The following is a 20,472-nucleotide window of genomic DNA, read 5'->3' on the forward strand; positions in this document are numbered from 1 at the left end:
GTACATCGCCCAGAGTGGCTGGTTGATTAATAAATTTAATAATAAATAAATAAATAAATAAAGAAAGAAAGAAAGAAAGAAAGAAAGAAAGGCAAACTCCATGTTAGGCATAATTAGAAAAGCAATTGAGAGTAAAACTGCCAACATCATACTGCCCATATACAAATCTATGGTGCGACCACACTTGGAATACTGTGTATGGCTCTGGTCACCACACCTAAAAAAGATATTGTAGAGCTGGAAAAGGTGCAGAAAAGGGCAACTAAAATGATCAAGGGGCTGGAACATCTCCCCTATGAGAGAAGGTTAAAACAGCTGGGATTGTTTAGCCTGGAAAAAAGGAGGGTAAGGGGAGACATGACGGAGGTGTACAAATTATGCATGGTGTGGAGAATGTGGGTAGGGAGAAATTTTTCTTCCTCTCTCAAAATACTAGAACCCAGTGGGGTCATCCCATGAAGCTGACTGGCAGGAGATTCAGGACCGATAAAAGGAAGTACTTCTTCACACAGCGCATAGTCAAACTATGGAATTCTCTACCACAAGACATAGTGATGGCCACCAATTTGGATGGCTTTAAAAGGGCTTAAATTTCTGGAGGAGAAGACTGTCAATGGCGACTAGTCCTGATAGCTATGTGCTACCTCCAGTATCGGAGTGAGCATATGTACACCAGTTGCTGGGGAACATGGGTGGGAGAGTGCTGTTGCACTCGTGTCCTGCTTGTGGGTTCCTGGTCAACAGCTGGTTGGCCGCCACTATGTGAACAGATGGACCCTTGGTCTGATCCAGCATGGCTCTTCTCATATTCTTATGTTCATATTTTATTTGGGTTCAGAGGAGGGCAACCAAGATGATCAGGGGACTGGAAACAAAGCCCTATGAAGAGAGACTGAACGAACTGGGCATGTTCAGCTTTGAGAAGAGAAGACCGAGGGGAGATATGATAGCGCTCTTCAAGTACTTGAAAGGTTGTCACAGAGAGGAAGGCCAGGATCTCTTCTTGATCATCCCAGAGTGCAGACATGGAATAATGGGCTCAAGTTACAGGAAGCCAGATTCCGGCTGAACATCAGGAAAAACTTCCTGACTGTTAGAGCAATACGACAATGGAACCAATTGCCTAGGGAGGTGGCGGGCTCTCCCACACTGGAGGCGTTCAAGACGAGGCTGGACAGCCATCTGTCAGGGATGCTCTGACTTGGATTCCTGCATTGAGCAGGGGGTTGGACTCAATGGCCTTGTAGGCCCCTTCCAAGTTCCAACCCCACTATTCTATGATTCTATTTCACTGGGCCTTAACTGACCTTTCTTTAGACCTTAATCTTGTACTTTTATAATTGATTGGTTCTTCATTGTACTGTGCTTTCTAGGTTGTCCACTGTTTTCCTGTGTGTTTGTCATTACTTTTGAGGTTTTAACATTTATAAGCTGCTTTGAAGCTTATAAATATTTTTTGTGAAATGCCAGAGCACTTTGGTTATTGGACAGTGGAGAAATGAAATGAATGAATGAAATGAATGAAAGGCAACTGGTAGAAAAGCAGCCAACAAATATTAAAATAAATGAACATTTTTGGTTACCACATTTGTCCCATTCCTATATAAAATGATGTGTGCAGATGAGGGGAATTGAACTTACCTCTCTTGGCTAGATGTTTTCCTCTGATTGTAGACACTTTTCTCCTCAGCATGGCTGAAGTGGAGAGGTGCAGTACAGTTCAGCTTCCCTCACCCAGGCACACCTTTTTTTGGAAAAATTAGACCTCCCTATCATGCCTCACCATGTGGAGGTCACAAGCTCCCCCCCACACACACACTTTATATGGTGGCCTCCGTCATATCTTACTTTGGCCCTTAGCCGTGGGATTCTACTTAGCAACCCAGGCCAGCAATGTACGTCCTTCACCCAGCATTACATGTGTGCAACAGCTGAATGGTCAGATTATTTGTGATAGCATCAATCACCTGTTCAAAGATAGAGAAGGAGGAGAATGGTGGTGCTTCCTTCCACCCAAATTGATTATCAAGGCTATTCCTGATTATCTGACTGGGCTAACTGCACACAGCTCCAACTGTTGCATGGGGGGGGGGGGCGGGCATGTGTCCTACTTTACAGAGGATAGTCCTCAATTTGAAGGCACCCTCTATTTCAAGGATGGGCAACTGTTTTGTCCTACAACTCCCATGATCCCTCAGCATTGGCTATGCTAGCTAGGGCTGATGGGAGTTGTAGGCTAGGCCACAAGTTCCCCATCCTTGCTCTATTTGAAGGGCTTTCTGGTCCCAGTCCAGTTTCAAGATAAAGAACCCCAGGAAGAGAAAGCAAGGGCCCGAAAGCTGCCTATCAGCAGTTAGCACCCAGAGTGAGCAGACATACAGGATGTCACCTAGTCACAGTCTTCCCCATGACAGTGAGATGTGTTGTATTTCTATTTGAATTACAGTAATTATTTCTTAATTTGCATCTATGCATATAAATCAGCATATGCTGTCTGTGTCATCTTTTGTCCTTTGGGGGTAGGGGTGATGCATTTACTCATTTTTGATGATGCATAACTGGCCAGCCTGTTGACGAGGCCCAATCACCTGTTGACCAGGTGTTGGATCAAGCCAGAAATCCTCATTCAAGAAAGAAGTGGAAAAGCCTGGTGGTTGGATGCTGAAATTTGTGAGCCCAACATAGACAGAACAGCTTTATGAATTTGCATTTGGCTTGCAGACACTATATTGAAGTTAGTAGTACCACATGGGGAGCAAGAGTTCAAGTCACAAATTATTTAACAAAAAGTAACCACAGCAACCTGGGTGGTAAAATAATGCTTTATTTCATGGATGAACAAAGACTACTATGCCACATCTGGGCTTTTCCCTCTACAAAAGTTTACAAACAGAGCAGGCTCTCTGCTGTTCTGGATCAAGTTCAGTTCAAGCACACCAGCCCGAAAGATAATCGAAACCTGGACATGTAGCATTCACATGGTCTATTTGGCATCTGGCCGAAGGCAGCCGCATGAGTCTGCAATTCCTGTTCATATGAATTCTGATGCACAGAAAATTATGAAAGAAAAAAAATGAGACCCCCCCCCCCGCCCTACTTTGTGTGTTTGGTTTACTGGTAAATCTTCCATGATGATCTAATTACCACCAACAGCCAACAGAGTGAACCTACAACAAAATGGAGACACGATGAAAAACACTGTGAAAGGTATCAGCATTCTGTTGCTGTCTGGGGTGTCTGTTTGACCAACAGCACAATGAAAAATGTAGAAATCTGTATTGACATTCAAGCTGTCAAACGCAATAAAAAAGAAACACACAATTGATATAGTTCGAATGAATACTTCTAAGGGGTCTTAATAGGCAAACAAGTGTTACCTCATGCATGCTGAACACAAGACGTAGTAATACTGGATTGGGGGTGGGGTGGGCTTAACAAATCATAGACTTACATTCCTTTTATTTACAACAAAATGAATTATACAGTATTCATACTAGCTGTACATTTGGTCAGAATAATTTACAGGGAGCAACACTTGCCAAAAAAAAAAGAAAGAAAGAAAGAAGAAGTAAGGGATTCAAAATGTTTTGGGATAGGTTTGAAATAGTTTGGTCTTTTCCCCAGAACTCTGGGGAGGGAACGAGAAGAGAGAGCATGTGTTTAAAGTTCCACAGGGGAAAAAGGAATGGAAACTTCCAACCCCCAAACCTAGATTTTTATCACCACAATAATATATAATACAAAGAAGCAGGTTTGTTAACACTGATGTAAAATGCATAAATGATTGTGAAGGTAACATTTGTAGTTTTAGAATTACAGCTGACAGAGGCTGGAATTGTGGATGGGTAAGGAGAGAAGGAATTCAAGAGGATCTGAGCCAAGGAGTTCATAGAGTGAGAGAGGAGGTCCCATCCTTACGGTGCAACCTCTGCATGTCTACTCCGAAATAAGTCCCATTGAGTTCAATGGGGCTTACTCCCACATAAGTGTGTATAAGATTGCAGCTTAAATACTCTAAGCACCATCAAGACCTGATGCTTTCAGCGTCGCTTCTCACATTGTCCCGACCTTTCATCCACAACAATGAGGACAAGAAGCTTGCTGTTTTACATGAAAACTGTGGTTCTAGGAGATTCTGTTCAGACTGGTAGGCTTCTAAACTACATGGGGAAATAATTGCCATACAGCTTTCCTTGCCACCCCGCCCCCCCGTCCCCCAATGACAACTGTTGGGTTTTTTTAAAAACCCTGAGTCAAGATATTTGATGTTACCATGGCATGTAACATGTAACTTACCTTTCTGGAGTCAGATCCATAAAGCTAAGTTGAAATGAGTGCATTAAAGAAATCTACAGGAAGCGTTCCTGCGTGTTTTAGAAGGAAAGATATCTAAAGCAGGAACTTTAGTTTTATCATGTAGTCTGCTTCATTTTAAGTATTTTTTTCTCCTTACCCAGAATACATTTCAGACTTGAAGGATCAAGGTGGAAGTAAAAGGGAGTAACAGGTAAAAACTATATACAGAAATACCTATACTGTACATGAACTTTAATTAAAGGTTAGTGTAACTACAGCAGGGCTTTCTACAAAGGAAGCCTCTGCTCAGCTGAGCAGTTCTGCAGCGATGACCAATTATTTGAGATGCAGAGAAGACAATGGGGCAAACAACACATGAATCAGTACCTTTGAAAAATAATTGTGCTATAATCTTTATTCCATGGTTGGTAGTTTTATCTGAGACGATGAGGTGCTAACTAAGGGAACCGTAACACAGACAGATGGTGGGTTTCATTCCTACTGCTTGAATCCTTTCAATGCAAAGGGCCTTTTTAGAGTCATCTTGGGAAAATCTCCTTCTTAGTCCAGTTTCCTGATGGAGCATCTTATTCCAGAAGTCACTTTGTGGCAAGAAAGGTGATCCGACCCTTTCCCCCCCTCGTTTGTTTTAAACAGCAGTTTCTGCCGAGTTCTTCATGCTTGAATGTTTCTTCCATTCAGGAAGGGAGGAGTCAGGATCCGATGCAAGCAGGCACGCTGCTTTCCCTTTTCAGTTTTGTTAAATACATGCTCGCATAATGCTCCTTTCTCCAGGGGGGAAAAACAGAGAGATGCAGTTGCATATTATTGTTAGAAATTGCCTTGTGCTCACTAGCACAAGCCCAAGGGGTTAATCGTCATCTTCCTCATCTTTCGGTGAAACTACAGGGGCTTTGTCCTGCTCTTTGAAACATTCCATGAAGAAATTGATGATGGACTTGTACAGGTGCTGTTCCAGGGCCGGACTGTTGAAGTAATGGCCTTCGTCAGGGTATATCTGCAGAAGAAGGAGGGCAGCGGTGAGCAGGGCTTCAGACCCAGGGTACTTGGCAGTGGAGGCTAGTGGCTCCAATGTCAGTGGGGCTGTGAATCCGCTCTTGGGTTTCAGTCAGAACCAGTCAGAGCTCTGGTTCTGAGTTCTGCTTTGTACCTTGGACAGGTCCTTTAGAGTTATGGCTGAAACCTGGAGCAGATTCACCATCTCACTGTCATCAGAGCCTTCCACTGGTACTTGGCAAGATGGGCCTCAACAGGGGTGTCAGATCGGATGATCCAAGCCTGCCCCTCTCAGCCCACCGAATGCTTGCTACTCCCTGAGCTAAACAGAAAGCTACTGAGAGATACCACCTGGATCCACTTGCCCCTTATTAAATAGGGAATGATTGGTCCTGGCTACCATCTCTTTTTCTTGGTCTTTGGGATGGATACAGAATCTGCCTTCCTCTCAAGGAAGGGTTCCACTCACATAAGGTCCCTCCTCCCAAATTTAGGGGATCCCCCCCCACACATCATAGCTCACCCCATCCCAAGTCAAGGTGTTCTGGGGCTTGTTGTAGTCTATTTAGTGGTGTTTGTATTGACTGAAATACAGTGGGTAGTATCCAATGTTATTCCTTTGTACAGTAGACCCACTGAAAAGAATGGGGCTTAAACTAGCCATGACTAAGGTAAGCCTCATTCATTTCAATGAGTCTACTCTATGTAGGGCTAACACTAGAGACTATCCATTAGGAATAAACCAAAATTTAATTTTCAAAACATTTCTATTGTTTCCAGTTAAAAGTAGAAGTTTAAATACAGAGACCCCAAGATGATAATAACCAAAGGTTATTAAAGGTTGGGCCCACCCTTTAAAATAATTAGGTAGGCCTGGCCCAGCTCAGCTTGCCCTGAATTTCACCCCTGGCCCCAGTGCAGCAGGGTGGAAGGCCAGTATAGCAATGTTGCCGTTAGCAATTTAAGAGTGAATGGCTTTATTGCATGTCAATGTGTATATCACCCTCTATGTGCACAGTGTGTGTTACCAAAGAGGTTAGCAGACTTCAGGCTTGCGGGATCTACTTTGTGTCTTACTAGAACTTCGAGATCCACCAGCTGGAGCCAGGTGCAAAAGGCATGCACTTAAAATTAAAGACCGGTGTACTTCTAAGCACATTCTGAGCCCAGGAATTTGGTCGCAGTACTAGAACTGAACTGAGCTCGCAGTCCTTCCACCCACAGATCCATTCCACCTAGTTTTCTTAATTTCCATAGTCTGATATAGGGGAGGTGGGAGTTATTTTGTTGTTGCGAATGTTAAACTGCTGGGGGTCAGAAATCCTTGCCCATTCAGAGATCTACCAGTAGATCCTGATCTTCATTTCCGCCCAACCAGTGTTACAGAATTAACAGCTGTATTAAGAAAAGAGAGTGATCACGCAAGAATACTTTACCTGCAAGCTGTAATTAGCCTTTGCCCTAATTAGGTGCGTAATGAGGTCAGCAGTGTGCTGGAAGTGGATTTTCTCTGTAAAACCAGATTAGGATCAGTAAGAGCCAGAAAGTAATGAACCGAATGATGAAAAGTAAAATAAAAATCAAAGCAAGGGTTTTTAAACATGCAAAATGGGCTGAGCAGCTAATGGGCTGTGTGCCCACAGGCAGGTACTTACCATCAGCAGTTGCGTGAACGATCAAAAACTTTTGGTCTTTTGTTGATATCCCTCTGTGTGCCAGTTTGGTAATCTGAGAAAGTTGAAACATAAGTGAATGTCAGCTACATGTGTGAACAGTCTGTAAAGAACCTTATCAACCACTGCATGAAACTCAGCTAGTGGAATTAACGACAAAAACTATGCTCAGTATACAAGTAGCACTTTTTCTTAAAGGCTGAAGCTTTGGTAATTCACATAGATTATCTCAGCTATCATGCGTTAGATTGTAACTTGGTGTATGGCCTTCTCTGTGGTTGTGGTTGTTGTTGTTCAGTCGTTAAGTCGTGTCCGACTCTTCGTGACCCCATGGACCATAGCACGCCAGGCCTTCCTGTCCTCCGCTCTCTCCCAGAGTGTGCTCAAGTTCATATTCATTGCATCGGTGATGCTATCTAGCCATCTCCTCCTCTGCTGTCCCCTTCTCCTTTTGCCTTCAATCTTTCCCAGCATCAGGGTCTTTTCCAGTGAGTTTTCTCTTCACATTAGGTGGCCAAAATATTTGAGCTTCAGCTTCAGTATCTGTCCTTCCAATGAGCAGTCAGGGTTGATTTCCTTTAGGATGGACTGATTTGACCTCCTTGCAGTCCAGGGGACTCGTAAGAGTCTTCTCCAGCACCACAGTTCCTTCTCTGTGGTAGCACCCCCTTTATGGATCCCCCCTGCCCCCGCCAAACAAAGTTTAGTTTCAGGTAGCTGGTTAAAACCCATCCTATGATGTAAGGAGCGGTGATGGAGACATTTTATGCTCCTACAAAATGTTCATGTGGTTTTCTGTTTTTATTGTTGTGGTTTTACTGTTTAATGATTAGTATTTTACAATGTTTTAATCTTTGGAAGCCACTTGCTGAATGTTTTATTACACTGAAAGGCAAGATATTTATATCTTAAACCAACAAGCAAACATTCTCAAATACAAGTCACGTAGCCTATGCCATCTGCAGATGTACTTCTAAAACTAGCCACTTTGCTTTCTCCTGCCATCGATGTTAGTCCTATGTAGAGCAGACCCACCGAAATTCATTTCAATGAATCTGCTCTATGTAGGATTAACATTGGATATTAGTCCATGTTTTCTGCTCTCAAGCAGCACTCGAGAGGGCGGGGCTAAAAAGTTAGGCCACACCTTCCAGTAGTGCTACAAACGGATGCTCCCACAGCCAGCTTGGCTATCCAATGCCATTACCTCATATGCTTTATTGTCAATTCCTTGTAAACCCAAGTATTTTTCTGAAAAGGCTGAAGCTGAAAACAAACAAAAAGAAATTAGTTAGGTATTATTACCAAGCTTATCACAATATTTCAGATAGGGACTGAGTTTTGCTTTCTGTTTTGTTGATCTGGACATATTAAGAAATTAAAAAAGGATGGCTTTAGTTTTCTGCACATCCTGTAAGCAACGATGAAATGTATTAGTTGCACCAGCCTGTTTGTGCACTGAGAGCATGCATTCCCTCCTCCGGGTGTCACTGTAAACTGGGGTAGACGGCCTTCTCCGTGGTGGCTCCCTGACCAGGGAACTCTCTTCCCAAGGAGGCTTGCTCCACCTTTTTATTTTCCAAGGGCTTCAACTTTTACCTTGTGAGGAGATCTTATTTGCTATTTTAATTCTTGTACTGTTTTGCTGTTGTTTATGGTTATTTTTTATTCTTACTGATGTGAAGTCAGTATTTATATTGAAGGGCACCATCTAAACCAGGAGTTCTGGAGGCGAATTTCCATCCCTGAAAGCCCCCTCCCTGAGCCTACACCCCTGCTGCTGTCCCGCTGCTGGAATTTGGTGGCACAGCAGCCGAACAACCCAATTGTTGTATTACTGCTGAATTTTGGTGGGACGACAGTTACAGCAGCAGCAAGAGGCCAACTTTAGTTTTAAATGAAGGTGGACGCCGTGTTTTCAAGCTAAATTTGGCCCTTTTCAGCTGCCACCATCCTGCTGAAATTTTTGTAGCAAACTGCCCACTGTTTTGCTGCTACTGCCTAATTTCGGCAGTGCAGCAGCAGGGGCCACATTAAAGGCCCGGGGGTGGGGGCGGGGGCCAATGCAGCCTGGATGTTGCCCACTCCTGATCTAAACCCATTAAATAAACACATATATACGTATATATTATAGTCACAGGAAACAGGTGCCATCCAACCAGAGAGGCCTACCAACACAGTGTGAAAGTGTTGCCAGCGATCAGATATAGAAGTGAATTTATTTTAAAGAATAACGAAGGGCAAGCAAGACCTGAACTACATTTGGCTTTTCCTCACAGGACATTTGAATCAAAAGATAATCCATCCGAAGCAAATCAGTTTAATAGTCTGCCCAGTGCTGCAACCTATACAAAGCTGACTGGACCTATTCAGTTATGCAGCTGAATACAATTTGCATATATTTGGTTATCCTGTGACTGTTTTGCTTGGGTTGGATCCAGTATCTGCCTTCCGTGAGAGGAAGGGCTCTGCACATAGAAGTCCCCTCTGCCTAGTTTTAGGGGATCGCTCCCTCCCTCCCTCCCTCCCTCCCTCCCTCCCACGTACACCACAGGTGTCCCCATTTATCGGGGTCTCCTGACTCTCTCTGTAGCATTTTCAGGGGGCTGGTGTGGGAAGGGGTGTGTGGAGAAGTCCACTTCCACCAGCAGAGTTGATCCAACATAAATCTGGATCGAACCCCTTATTTAGTCTGCTAGTCATGGGAGGGGCATGAAGCGCCCCAGCCATAGAACCTTCTACTTAGCCTGCATTCCTACACATTGCCCACAATAATCTTTGCAATCTTAAGGACTAGAGACTTGCTTTTTTATTAACCCTCCCTCCAAAAAATTGTTGATTGTCAGAGTCCAACAGCAATTTCAGCATTTGCCCAGTATGATCACTGAACAATGGGATATGTGCCTCCGTATATTGGTCTGATGGGACCAGTATTTACCATATAATTTGAAGTCTGTCAATGGGGAAAGAGCAGCGCCACATGAGAAGACTTGGTCCTTATTCTCTTCTCCAGAAAGAAGGATAAAAGAGCTCAAGTAGCCTCCATAATCCTGAGAGGCAAGGGAAGGAAACAACAAGATGAGGGCTGGAAATGTGGAAAAACATCTTTCTCATGTCATGCCTGCAAATATATATATGAAATCCCTGTCACAATGCTGCCCATACTTGAATTGCTTGGGAAATGGCATTCCCCTCGCTAAACGCTTCTTAATGAACCCGAGATGCTGATGTGCAGGACACAAGCATCAGGTCCTTCTGCGGCACGCTCTCAGCGTTACGCTATGCTGCTTGTTCACACACAAGAAGAGAGCTGCAGTGACAGATTGGCGGCACCCCCGTGCCCATCCCTGGCTGATCAGTTTTGAGCCATCTGCAAAGACAAAAGGCTGTGTGCTGCTGTCCAGGTTGCCTCTGACTAATATCTGGCTGAGAACCATGGGAGTTGCAACCCATCCCTCTGGAGGACTCCAGGGTGGGGAAGGCTGTTCTACCCAAAACGCTGCTTGCAGTTGTGGACACCAGTGTAAACATGTCACAAAACTGGAGACAGAAAGCATCACCCAACATGTCTGAGGGTGCAATCCTATGCATGTTTAGATAGAAGGAAGTCCTGCAACTCCCAGCATTCCACAGCCAGCACTGCTTTTTATTCTGTCTAAACATGCATAAGATCACGCTTTTAATTAGGGCTGTGCACGGACCCTTCGCTGCGCTTCAGATGCCACTTCAGATCTTCCGAAGCAGCCCTGCTCCGCCTCAGACTGATTTCGATGTCGCCTCCGGACATCCAAATCACTCGTTTTTGGCGTTTTCCCATTGACTTGCATGGGAAAACACAAATGGCCATACCTTTTTCACTTTTTAAGATACATACATGAAATTTGGGGAACTCTCAGCCCCCCTGGAGGGGACTCCACAAGCCAAATTTCAGACAGTTTGGTCCAGTGGTTTTTGTGCTCTGTGGAGTTAACATTAATTTTTTCCACAAAACTCTCAAAGCAAAGAGCTATAACTTTTCACCATTTCTATGGAGGTGCTTGAACTTTGGGCCCCTCTCAGCCCCCCTGGAGTGTATCCTACCTGCCAAATCTCAGACAGTTTGGCCTGCTAGTTTTTGTGCAAGGCGCAGGTAAAGGGTGCTGTTCTCAGAAACTCAAACCAAGGTTCATAAACGGATAATCAAGTTAGGTGCTGAAGCGGTGAGGAGGTCGCTATCCCTAAACTCTGCTGTAGGTTTCTTTGAAATTCAAATATTACTACTTTCCTATTCACAGTCAATAGCCTCAGAGTGTCTTTGGCTGCATTGCCTGGGAAAACACTGGCTAGTAGGCAGGACGCAGACGAAAACAGCAACCCTGCCAGGTGGGCACATTGACTTGAACGGAGAGCAACAACAGTGGTCTGCTGGACTGACAGAGGCAGGAAGCAACATAGCAACCTGCCAGGCGGGCACAGCAGCACCTCACCCACCTCTGCCCCTGCCAAGTCTCCCAAGATACCTCCTATTGGGCTTGCTTGCTTTGCAACACACAGTGCAGTATTATATTATTTAAATAAAAGCTGTTAATGTGTGTAGTGCTTTGCCCACTGTTTTTGGAAATGTGGACTGTGTGTAGTCGTTTGACACACACTGTTTGCTTGTCCACACGGCACAAGCGTGTGTGCACACACACACATGCGCACACACGAGCAAAAGAAAAGCAAACACTAAACTACAAGCAAAGGGCGGGGGGCTAACTATAATCCTAACAGAAGAGAAGGGGTTTTTTTTTACTTTGGGGCGGGGGGAAGAGTTCAAAAATGGGAAGGGAAGGAATACAGGACTTGAGAAGGGAAGGGGGAGAGGAGCCAAGAACAAGAAAAAGTGTGTGCGTGTGTGTGTGTGTGTATTCTAGACAGAATCAAAGCAAGGGCAAACTAATAGTTGAGAGAGAATTGAAAAGGTGTGTGTGTGTGTGTGTGTGTGTGTAGATAAGCAACTACAGTGAAATTTTCTGGATTTTTAAATTAACAAGACTGATTGGTAAACCTATTAAAGAAGGGTGGGGTGGGGAGACGCTAACACAGCTGTCATAGCACAGGAAGAAAGTAAAACAAGAATCCATGAAATCAAAAAGGGATCGTCATGATTTCATGTGATTTTTAAAGGGGAGACCCCCCAAACCACCCCCCAAACCACCATCCAATCACAGAGCACTTCTGCCTCCATGGACTGAACCAGAAACATCATGGAACCACCACTCGTGGGTGCAGCCATGGTGCAAAACTGGGATTAACAGTGCCCATAGCACGCACTTTCTTCTTGAATTTGTTCTGCCAAAGGAGAGTGGGAAGGTTAATCTCCTTCCTGCTCTGCTTTGGCAGGAAGCCAGCTACTCCAGTGCCATGGCTTCCTCTGCCATGCCTGGCAGAGACTAGCACAGTTGCTCTCAGTGGCCACGGCAGAGGCAGGATAGGACTGGAGTGGAGAGAGAAATGCCATGGAGCTTCCTTCTCGGCTCCTGTCCCATCCTGCTGCCTCCGCCACTGCTGACATCATTGCCCACAATGGCAGCTCATCAGGGCAGAGGGAAGGAGGCTGCTCAATGATCAGGCAGCTCGCACATCACAATGGATCGCTTTGCGCCACCACCACCCCCGGGGTGCATGCACTCCACTTTGGAGACCACTGCTCTAGCCAAATAATGTTCACAGTTGGCCTTTCCTCTCCAGTAACACTGCTTCTCTCACAATGAGCAAACGGAGGCTGACTCACACCAAAGCTCACACCCTCCTCCTGTGCTCTTCCCCCTCCCTCCTTATCTTCTGCTGCTCCCAGTGGCCAGATCTCTCTCAAATTGATACATTTGGCATCCGCTCTGCATCCGCTCCCCTTCCCCCCACCTTCCCCTTCCTCCACCTCTCCACGTGATCTTTCAGAAGTTGATACATTTTGGAGACAGCCTGTCTGGGCTGCTCAGAAGGCATAAGAAGAGCTGTGAATATATGAGGCGGACCAAGGCGCCTTGTAGGTGACCCGCTTCGGTTCGGGGCACCTCGGTGCTGTTCTGTTCCACTTCGTAGCAAGACGAGGCAACTCCGAATCAGCCCTCTTCGCTTCATTATTTGGGCTTCGGACTGAAGCAGTGCACAGCCCTACTTTTAATCGGCTTAAGGCAAGAATGGAGCACGGTGTTCCAGATGTTGTTGGACTACAACTCCCATAATCCCTGACCATTGGCCATGCTGGCAAGGGCTGATAGGAGCTGTTGCCCAACTACATTTGGAAGGCTACCTGTTCCCCATCAGTGGACTACGGATATGCAAAAAAATGTCTGATTTGCCTAACCTAGAGTTCTTCAATCCCCAAGTCCATGTTTTTCTAAGGCAGAGCAGCTCCAGCCCCAGTCAAATCATGTCCTGTTATGGATGCCACCACAATGATGCCTTGTCCTTGAGAAGCGAGTGAACTGTGGTGGTGGGCGGGTGGTGGTGGTTCAGCATTGCACCCTCCACTCTACCTCTCAGGTGCTGAATTACTTTCTTGCCTAGAGACATCCAGTCAAATGACTGCAAGATCTGTGAACAGGCACAATACTGATTGTGAAGCAGAGTGGCCAGGTGTCCTTGTTTACAGAAGACAATCCTCTCTTTGAAGGGTTGCCAGAGGACTGTCCTCCATTTGAAGGGCTGTCCAGTCCAACTCCTGTTTAACTATAAAGAACCATAAGAACTCTTGCCAGTCAGCATCTAGCACCTGAACACAGACTGAACAGGTAGGCACCCAAGTCACCTGATCACAGTCTTCCACACTGTGGTGAGATGTACTGTGTGTGTGTGTGTGTGTGTGTGTGTATCTCTCTCTCTCTCTCTCTCTATATATATATATATACACACACACACACACATATATATATATATATATATATATATATATATATATCACATGCAAATTTGTGTTACGGGCCTGTGCCCTGGATCTTTTAAGTACCTAGCAATGCCCTGGGCCAAAACCCAAAAGTGCCAGCATATTTTAGCTTAAAGCTCTTGGTGGCAGAAACTAAGCTTTTGAGTAGGCAACCTTTCAGAAAGGGGAAAATTGCATAAAAGTTGGAAAGCCACCAAAGGATCAGAGGCCGGAGTAAAAGTTAAGGGACATGAACATCATCAGGGCAGTCTAGTGAGCCCTGCCCAGCCTTCACTGCTGCTCTCACACCCAGGTCCATTGTTTCCTAATAATACTTGCTTAAAATTAAGCCAGGAGTTATTTTGAATTGTACTGAGCTTCAGCCTTACATCTCCTGAAATGCAAATTAGCAAATTTTTGATAGGCTTGAATAAACTCCTCCTACAATTCAACAAGCCTCCAGAAAGAAAATTAATGTTAGCTGGGAGCTGACATAAAAAAAGAGAATCTTCATCCCACAACGTTCTCTCAAAAACAGTTGGCATCTTCCAATTTCAAAGCAGGATTTACGTGAAAACGCTGATTGATGACTTGATTTAAAAACCAAGGCTCTCATCCTCAGAATCATGAAGCAGCACGTAGTTGTTAAAAAGAGAACCATAATAAACCCTGGGCACACTCAATCCATCACGGTGTGATGGATCTAACTTCTTTAGCAAGCTGGAGCTGATTGCAAAGGCACTCACCTTTCCAAACACACCGACTCGAGACTTATCAATATATGTCTTTTGCAGCATTGCACTGAAAAAGAAAACAGAGATGTGATTATCTTAAAGGAAGAGGTTGGCTGAAATATAGCAGCTAAGAAGTATTAACGCCGCCACTGGCCAAGTTTCAGTTTGATATATGGAAGTGTCAGCTGCCAAAGACAGAGGTCATGCCTGTTGGCTTGAACTCATCAGTTACCTTGTAGTGCTCCCACTGTTTCTATGGAATAGTACAGATCATTTCGTATTTTAACACATCATTGTAAATGTTTAGTTTTCAAACATACAACTACAAACAGAATTCATTCCCCAAAGGGCTACGCCATTCACCGGACAGCTTCTGTTTGGTCCTTTTCTTCGTAAGCACCCAGCTTCCTTTTAATGTCATGTAGCAGCTTGGTCCCTTGAAAGCCACTTCCACGTCCGTCAAACTTCATCACGATGGCGCCGTGGTTGCTGACCATAACACTTTCCCAGTTCACTTCAAACTTTTCTGTTACACTCTGAGTGCCAGGAGTTCCATCACTGAAACAGGAGAAATGCAAGTGCACATTGACATGGGGGCTGTGAGTGGCTCTGGATGGTCAACAAGCAAAGGCAATGGGAAAGAAGGGACCGTAGCTCAGGGACAGACCACGTGCTTTGCAAGCAGACAGCCCCAAGTTCACTTCCTGGGATAGCCAGTTAAAAGGTCAGGGAGCAGGTGGTGTGAAAGACCTCTCCTGAGATCCGAGAACAGCTGCTGTCAGTCAGAATAGACCAGGGCTGTGGGCATATTCAGCAATTTGAGAAACCGTCCATCACAAAATGGCTGCCATGGGTAGGGATGTACAGATCTTGTAAGATCTGTTCTGTCTGCGTTTCGCAGATTGTCAGGTGCCTGGACTGACCAGCCCATCAAATAGAGGACACCTGCAAATAGAAGACTGTCCTTTGTTAGCTCTCCAAAATAGAGGACTGTCCAGGGTAAACCAGGAAACTTGGCCACCCCATTTCCACCAGTCTAGAGAACACACGTCAGCACTGTTGGCACATCAAAACAGCCCACCATGGGGTAATTTACCCATGGGGGTTGTTGCGTTGTGCCGGGCGCCCATGTACCCCATTTTTGCATGGTGGCCATGACTGCTTGGCTTGCCGTGGCTTGTCGTGTCATGCAAACCCAGTGGGCAGGGGTTGTTTGAGGGTTAGACAACCCTCAAATAAACCTAAACCAAGCCATGAGTTATTTTAACTCATCGAGTTAACCCTTGAACAATGCCTGCCACCCGGGTTCGCACAATATGACAAGCCATGGCACGCCAGGAGTCTGCAGGCGCCATACAAAAGCACAACAGCCCTCATGGATCAATTAATCCATGGTGGGCTGTTGTGTCATGCAAACCAGGTCACTGAGTCATTTAATGACTGAGATCTGTTTTTTTGCAAGGTTGCAGCCAAACAGATATGTTAATAGCAATGTTAAATGATGTATCTTTACACATTTCCTTGACAAGCCAAGCTGACTGATTTTAATTTTTTTAGGGCAACTGCAGCCTCAGGCCATACTAAGGCAAATGTAAATGATTGTATCCGCTTTCAATTTCAAAAGAGAATGAATGGGGGGTCTTTGGCAAGGTGGTATGAATGTCAGAAGTAACTTAAATTCATTTGTTTTCATTTTATCCCCTCTTTGACCCTGAAAAAGGCCCCCAAGGGAACAAACAAAACTAAAATACAACAAAGCACATATAACTACCAATTAAAATAACTCCTTAAACAACATAATTATAAAAGAGTGTAAGACAATAAAAATTATCTGTAATATTAGATAATTTAAACCTGTTTTAATACAAAAACCCTAGAGCCCATCAGTCTGGCAGAATAAGAAACTTTGAGCTCCTTTTTTGAAAATGACCAGGTTGTTAACCTTGGAGGCAGCCTGGGGAAGATAATTTGACAGAATGGGGCCACATTAGAAAAGGCCCTTCATGAACATCATTCTAATAACCAGGGCTGGCTCCAGATTTAGTTATGTGCAACTGGGCTGGTCGAAACTGAGTTCCCTACCCCCTCCTCACTGCAGCCCCCAACCCCCTGATGATGTTACACATTTTCATGTTACACAGAAGTAGGGATGGCGTGAGAGTCCAAGGAGGGGGTGGAGTCCAATGGATTCCCCCCCCCCCGACTGACCACCCGGACACCGCTTGCTGGGCTGTGGGGGGCTCACTTGCCTGCTTGATGACTGGTGGGAAGCACTGCGAGGCTGTTTGTCACCTTACCGAGTCACCATTGTGCACAAAAATTGCAGCTCTGTTACTTCCGCAAATCTCATGTTGTGTCTATATCTGCCTTAAAGGGGCGATGACTCAGCACTACAGGAGTAAAGGGCCGAGCTGTCCCATAGCTCCCGTGGTGCAGCTCGTGCGGGTGGGTGGTGACGGCGGCTTGTTGATCACCTGATGGGACTGGACGGAGATGAGTCCATCCATCCCTACACAGAAAGACCCTGCCAAATGGGATGAGCTGTGGTTCAGGAGTGTGATCCCCAAATTTGGGCAGAGGCACCTTCTGTGAGCAGAGCCCTTCCATTAACAGAAGGCAGACCCTGGATCCAAACTCCTCAGAGGGATCCAAACCCCTCAGCACCCTATCAGAATCTGAAAATGTCTTGCGGGGAGAGGTAGGAGAATTGCGCAGGAAGGGGCACAGTCCCCGGACCAGATTGTTTTGGGCTTTAAAGGTTAAACCGGCACCGCTAAATGAGCTTGGAAGCTAAGTGGCAACCAAATATAGCTTCCACCAAGAAAGGGTGGTGCAGTTGGCCGGATTAGTTTGCAAATGGACCCACCCCCCAGACATTAAAGCAGGGGTGGGCAACCTATGGCCCTCCTGATGTTTGTCCTACAATTCCATTGGCTGTGCTGGCTAGGATGGATGGGAGGTGTAGGCCAAAACATCTGGAGGGACACAAGTTGCCGAGTCCTGCTTCAAAGATACTGGGTTGGGCCCAGATTTAATCATACTTAGAGAAGACCCATTGAAAACTATGACACTATGGGTAGTCATGACTAACTTAAGTCCCATTGTTTTCAAGGGGTCTACTCCAAGTATGACTAGATCCTATCTACTGATGCCATTCATTGTCACCCCACTTGTAGTGATCCAGCAACATTCCTCCTGGGTGGGTGGTGTGTGTGTTTGTTCCCAGTGCCTGCGACTTGGCTGATGTGCATTTATTCAACACCCCCCTGCCCCCAGCAGTGAGTCCTCATTCTGAGGCAGTCTAATCAAGTGCTGTTAGCTTGATGAGTACCAATCTTCCTTGAGCACTTGTATAATGAAGCACATTTCCACAGAGATAATTTGGATGTGATGTAACCGGGCTTCATAGCCGAGCTTCTGTCCTGCCTTCAAGCAAACTTCAGGATGACATTTTGGAACACTCTACCAATGTCATCGTTCCCTCTTTCGCTTGCAAAAGGAAAACAACAGCAACATTGTTTGACTTTTATTTATTAGTTTTCAGTCCTGCCTGTTCCACCGGGGCCCAAGGTCACATTCTAGGAATGGGAGACTTGTTCAGAAAGTGTTCAGACTAAGTCAGGGGCGGGCAACTCTGGTGGGTGGGGGGCACATTACCCCCCCTGGAATGAATCATGAGCTACCCCCTCCCCCACTGCTGCAGCCGGAAGTGGCCACACTACCACTGAAGTATGTGGGTGCCTGGATTCCCAGTCATTTTGCCTGGAAATAAGCCATGCACTCCTCACTAGGGATGGGCGAAGCCCCTAATGTCTGGTCCAGGGGGAGTCCACGCAGGGAAATCAGGACTGCCTGGGGCCCCATGGATTTCTCCAGAGCCCTGCCATGTCTGCTGGAGTTCTCCAGCTTACAAAAACACGTGATAGGCGAATGGCAGCTGTCATTCGCCTATCATGGGAAAATTACAGCTGTGAATGACATATTTTATGCCATTTGCAGCTGTAAGACACTTACACTTGGAAATTGCAGCTGTTTATGGCGGTATTTGCGTAGAAGTAAGTGCTTTGCGGCCACAAATCGCATAAAATACACCATTTACGGCTGTAATTTCCCCACAATAGGCTAATGGCAGCCGTCATTAACCTACTGTGTCTTTTCAAAAGCTGGAGAGCCACCTCACAGGAACTCTTGTGGACATGGAGGTAAGTGTGGCCGGTCCACTGCAGACTCCAGAGGTCAGATCCTTTGAAATCCGGCCTCATTTGTGTCCGCAGTAAATTTCTCCAGCATCCCTACTCCTCACACACCTTGCTTCCCAGGAGAATTGTTGGGGAGCTGGTGGTGTGGTGGCAGCTGTGGTGCTGGTGGCAGGGGGCCCAGTGGTGTCTGACCCCCCCCCCATGGGGGCTACATGTTGCCTGTCCCTGGACCAAATGTTCAAGTCCAGGCATTCAGGAGAATCAGGAGGTCACAGAATGGTCTGCACCACTCAGATTGTCAGTGGGAATTCCAGTACTGAAGGTTCCTCCACATTACAGAAAACGAACCACCGTATGAATCGAAAACTAGCAACCCAGAGAAAAAGTTTCTGTCCCAGCCCTTTGCCAGCTAGTCTGACTCTCTGTTTGCAGGGAATTTTTAACATAGGGAAGCACAATTTTTTTGACACCCCTCCACCACCACCTACCACTTTCGCACTTTGCCACCTTATTCTGCTACATGTGCTTAAGGTGTGATGCATGGGGTTTGTTCTTCTTCTGTGTTTTTTTTTTAAATTAAATTAGCAAATATCCTGCATGATCCACCCAGACCAGATCCAGCCCTGCCATGAGGCAAGGAGAGGCAGCTGCCACAAGCGGTGGATTCTGGGTGCTGTTAAGGTTGGCTGAATTGAAGACAGGCAGAGGTAGACTATGGGGTACAATCTATCAGAAAATTCTCCCCACAAGCCCTGCTGAAATGAATGGGTGTTGCACAAGAGCAAGGGAGCCTGCTTTGGGGGACTTTCACCTGGATTGTGTCCCATGTTAATTAGTGTGTGTGTGTGCATGTGCATGTGGACTTGTGAAAGGGGGCAATTTGGGTTTTTTTGCCTCCATCTCTGAGATGTCTTAGGCTGACCATGTGCTTATATGCAGATGGTAACCATATGCAAAGGACATTAGGGCCCCTCTATCTTTAGTAACTGCATACAAGAGTTAATTGGGGGTCAGGTAAGCCAGTAAACTCCAGATTCTGCCAGGGTTTGCCCTGAACCACATGGGGGAGGGACAGCTCAGTGGTAGAGCACAAGCAGAAGGTCCCAGACCCAGTCCCTGGCAATCCCCAGATAAAAGAATTGGATAGGAGGCGACGGGGAAGACCTCTGCTTCAGAACGTGGAGCAGCTGCCAGACAACATAGGCCAGCCTCTGCCAACCCAGCAGCCATCGGAACTCTTAGACTGCAGCTCCCACAATCCCCGTGCATGCTGGCTGGGGATGATAGGAGTTGTAATCAAGGACATTTGGATGCTGCTGGATTAGTTCCACCCCCACCTGCTCCCAACCTCCTCTTGTTCCACCAAGTTCTGCCTGAGCATGCCTCCATCCTCAAAATCAAAAATTTGCAGTCATCCATATTGTGTTGTTTGAAATAAGAAGCATTGCTGGAAACGATGGTACGCAAAAGCTAACACTTTATTGTGCTTTAGCACATGGGTACTTCGTCTGTGTTGATCTTCTAGCACAAGGGTGGGCAACTTGTGGCCCTCCAGATGTTGTTGGACCGCAACTCCTGTCAGCCTGTTGCAGTCCAACAAGATCTGGAAGGCCACAGGTTGCCCACCCCTGTAACTTAAGTTACTCTCTCCCACTTCTCCTCTACAG

At 45.8% G+C, this 20,472-nt stretch overlaps 1 protein-coding gene across 2 annotated transcripts in view; it reads right to left on the reverse strand.

The window, feature by feature from the left end:
* Positions 1 to 2,803: 2,803 nt before the first annotated feature.
* DPP6 (dipeptidyl peptidase like 6) overlaps positions 2,804 to 20,472 on the reverse strand; it is a 783,164-nt gene continuing 765,495 nt past the window's right edge. For both annotated transcript variants that reach the window (XM_084855092.1, XM_084855093.1), the window contains exons 20-26: positions 14,970 to 15,164; positions 14,619 to 14,673; positions 9,925 to 10,036; positions 8,194 to 8,252; positions 6,969 to 7,041; positions 6,750 to 6,823; positions 2,804 to 5,314 (exon numbers count right to left, since the gene is read on the reverse strand). In XM_084855092.1, coding sequence (XP_084711218.1) covers positions 5,168 to 5,314; positions 6,750 to 6,823; positions 6,969 to 7,041; positions 8,194 to 8,252; positions 9,925 to 10,036; positions 14,619 to 14,673; positions 14,970 to 15,164 — 715 coding nt within the window. In that variant the 3' untranslated portion in view covers positions 2,804 to 5,167. The remainder of the gene's footprint in view (positions 5,315 to 6,749; positions 6,824 to 6,968; positions 7,042 to 8,193; positions 8,253 to 9,924; positions 10,037 to 14,618; positions 14,674 to 14,969; positions 15,165 to 20,472) is intronic.

The sequence above is a fragment of the Heloderma suspectum genome, chromosome 5, assembly GCF_057233095.1.
Source record: "Heloderma suspectum isolate Gila_16-S chromosome 5, 16-S_ref, whole genome shotgun sequence".
Classification (NCBI taxonomy): Eukaryota; Metazoa; Chordata; class Lepidosauria; order Squamata; family Helodermatidae; genus Heloderma; species Heloderma suspectum.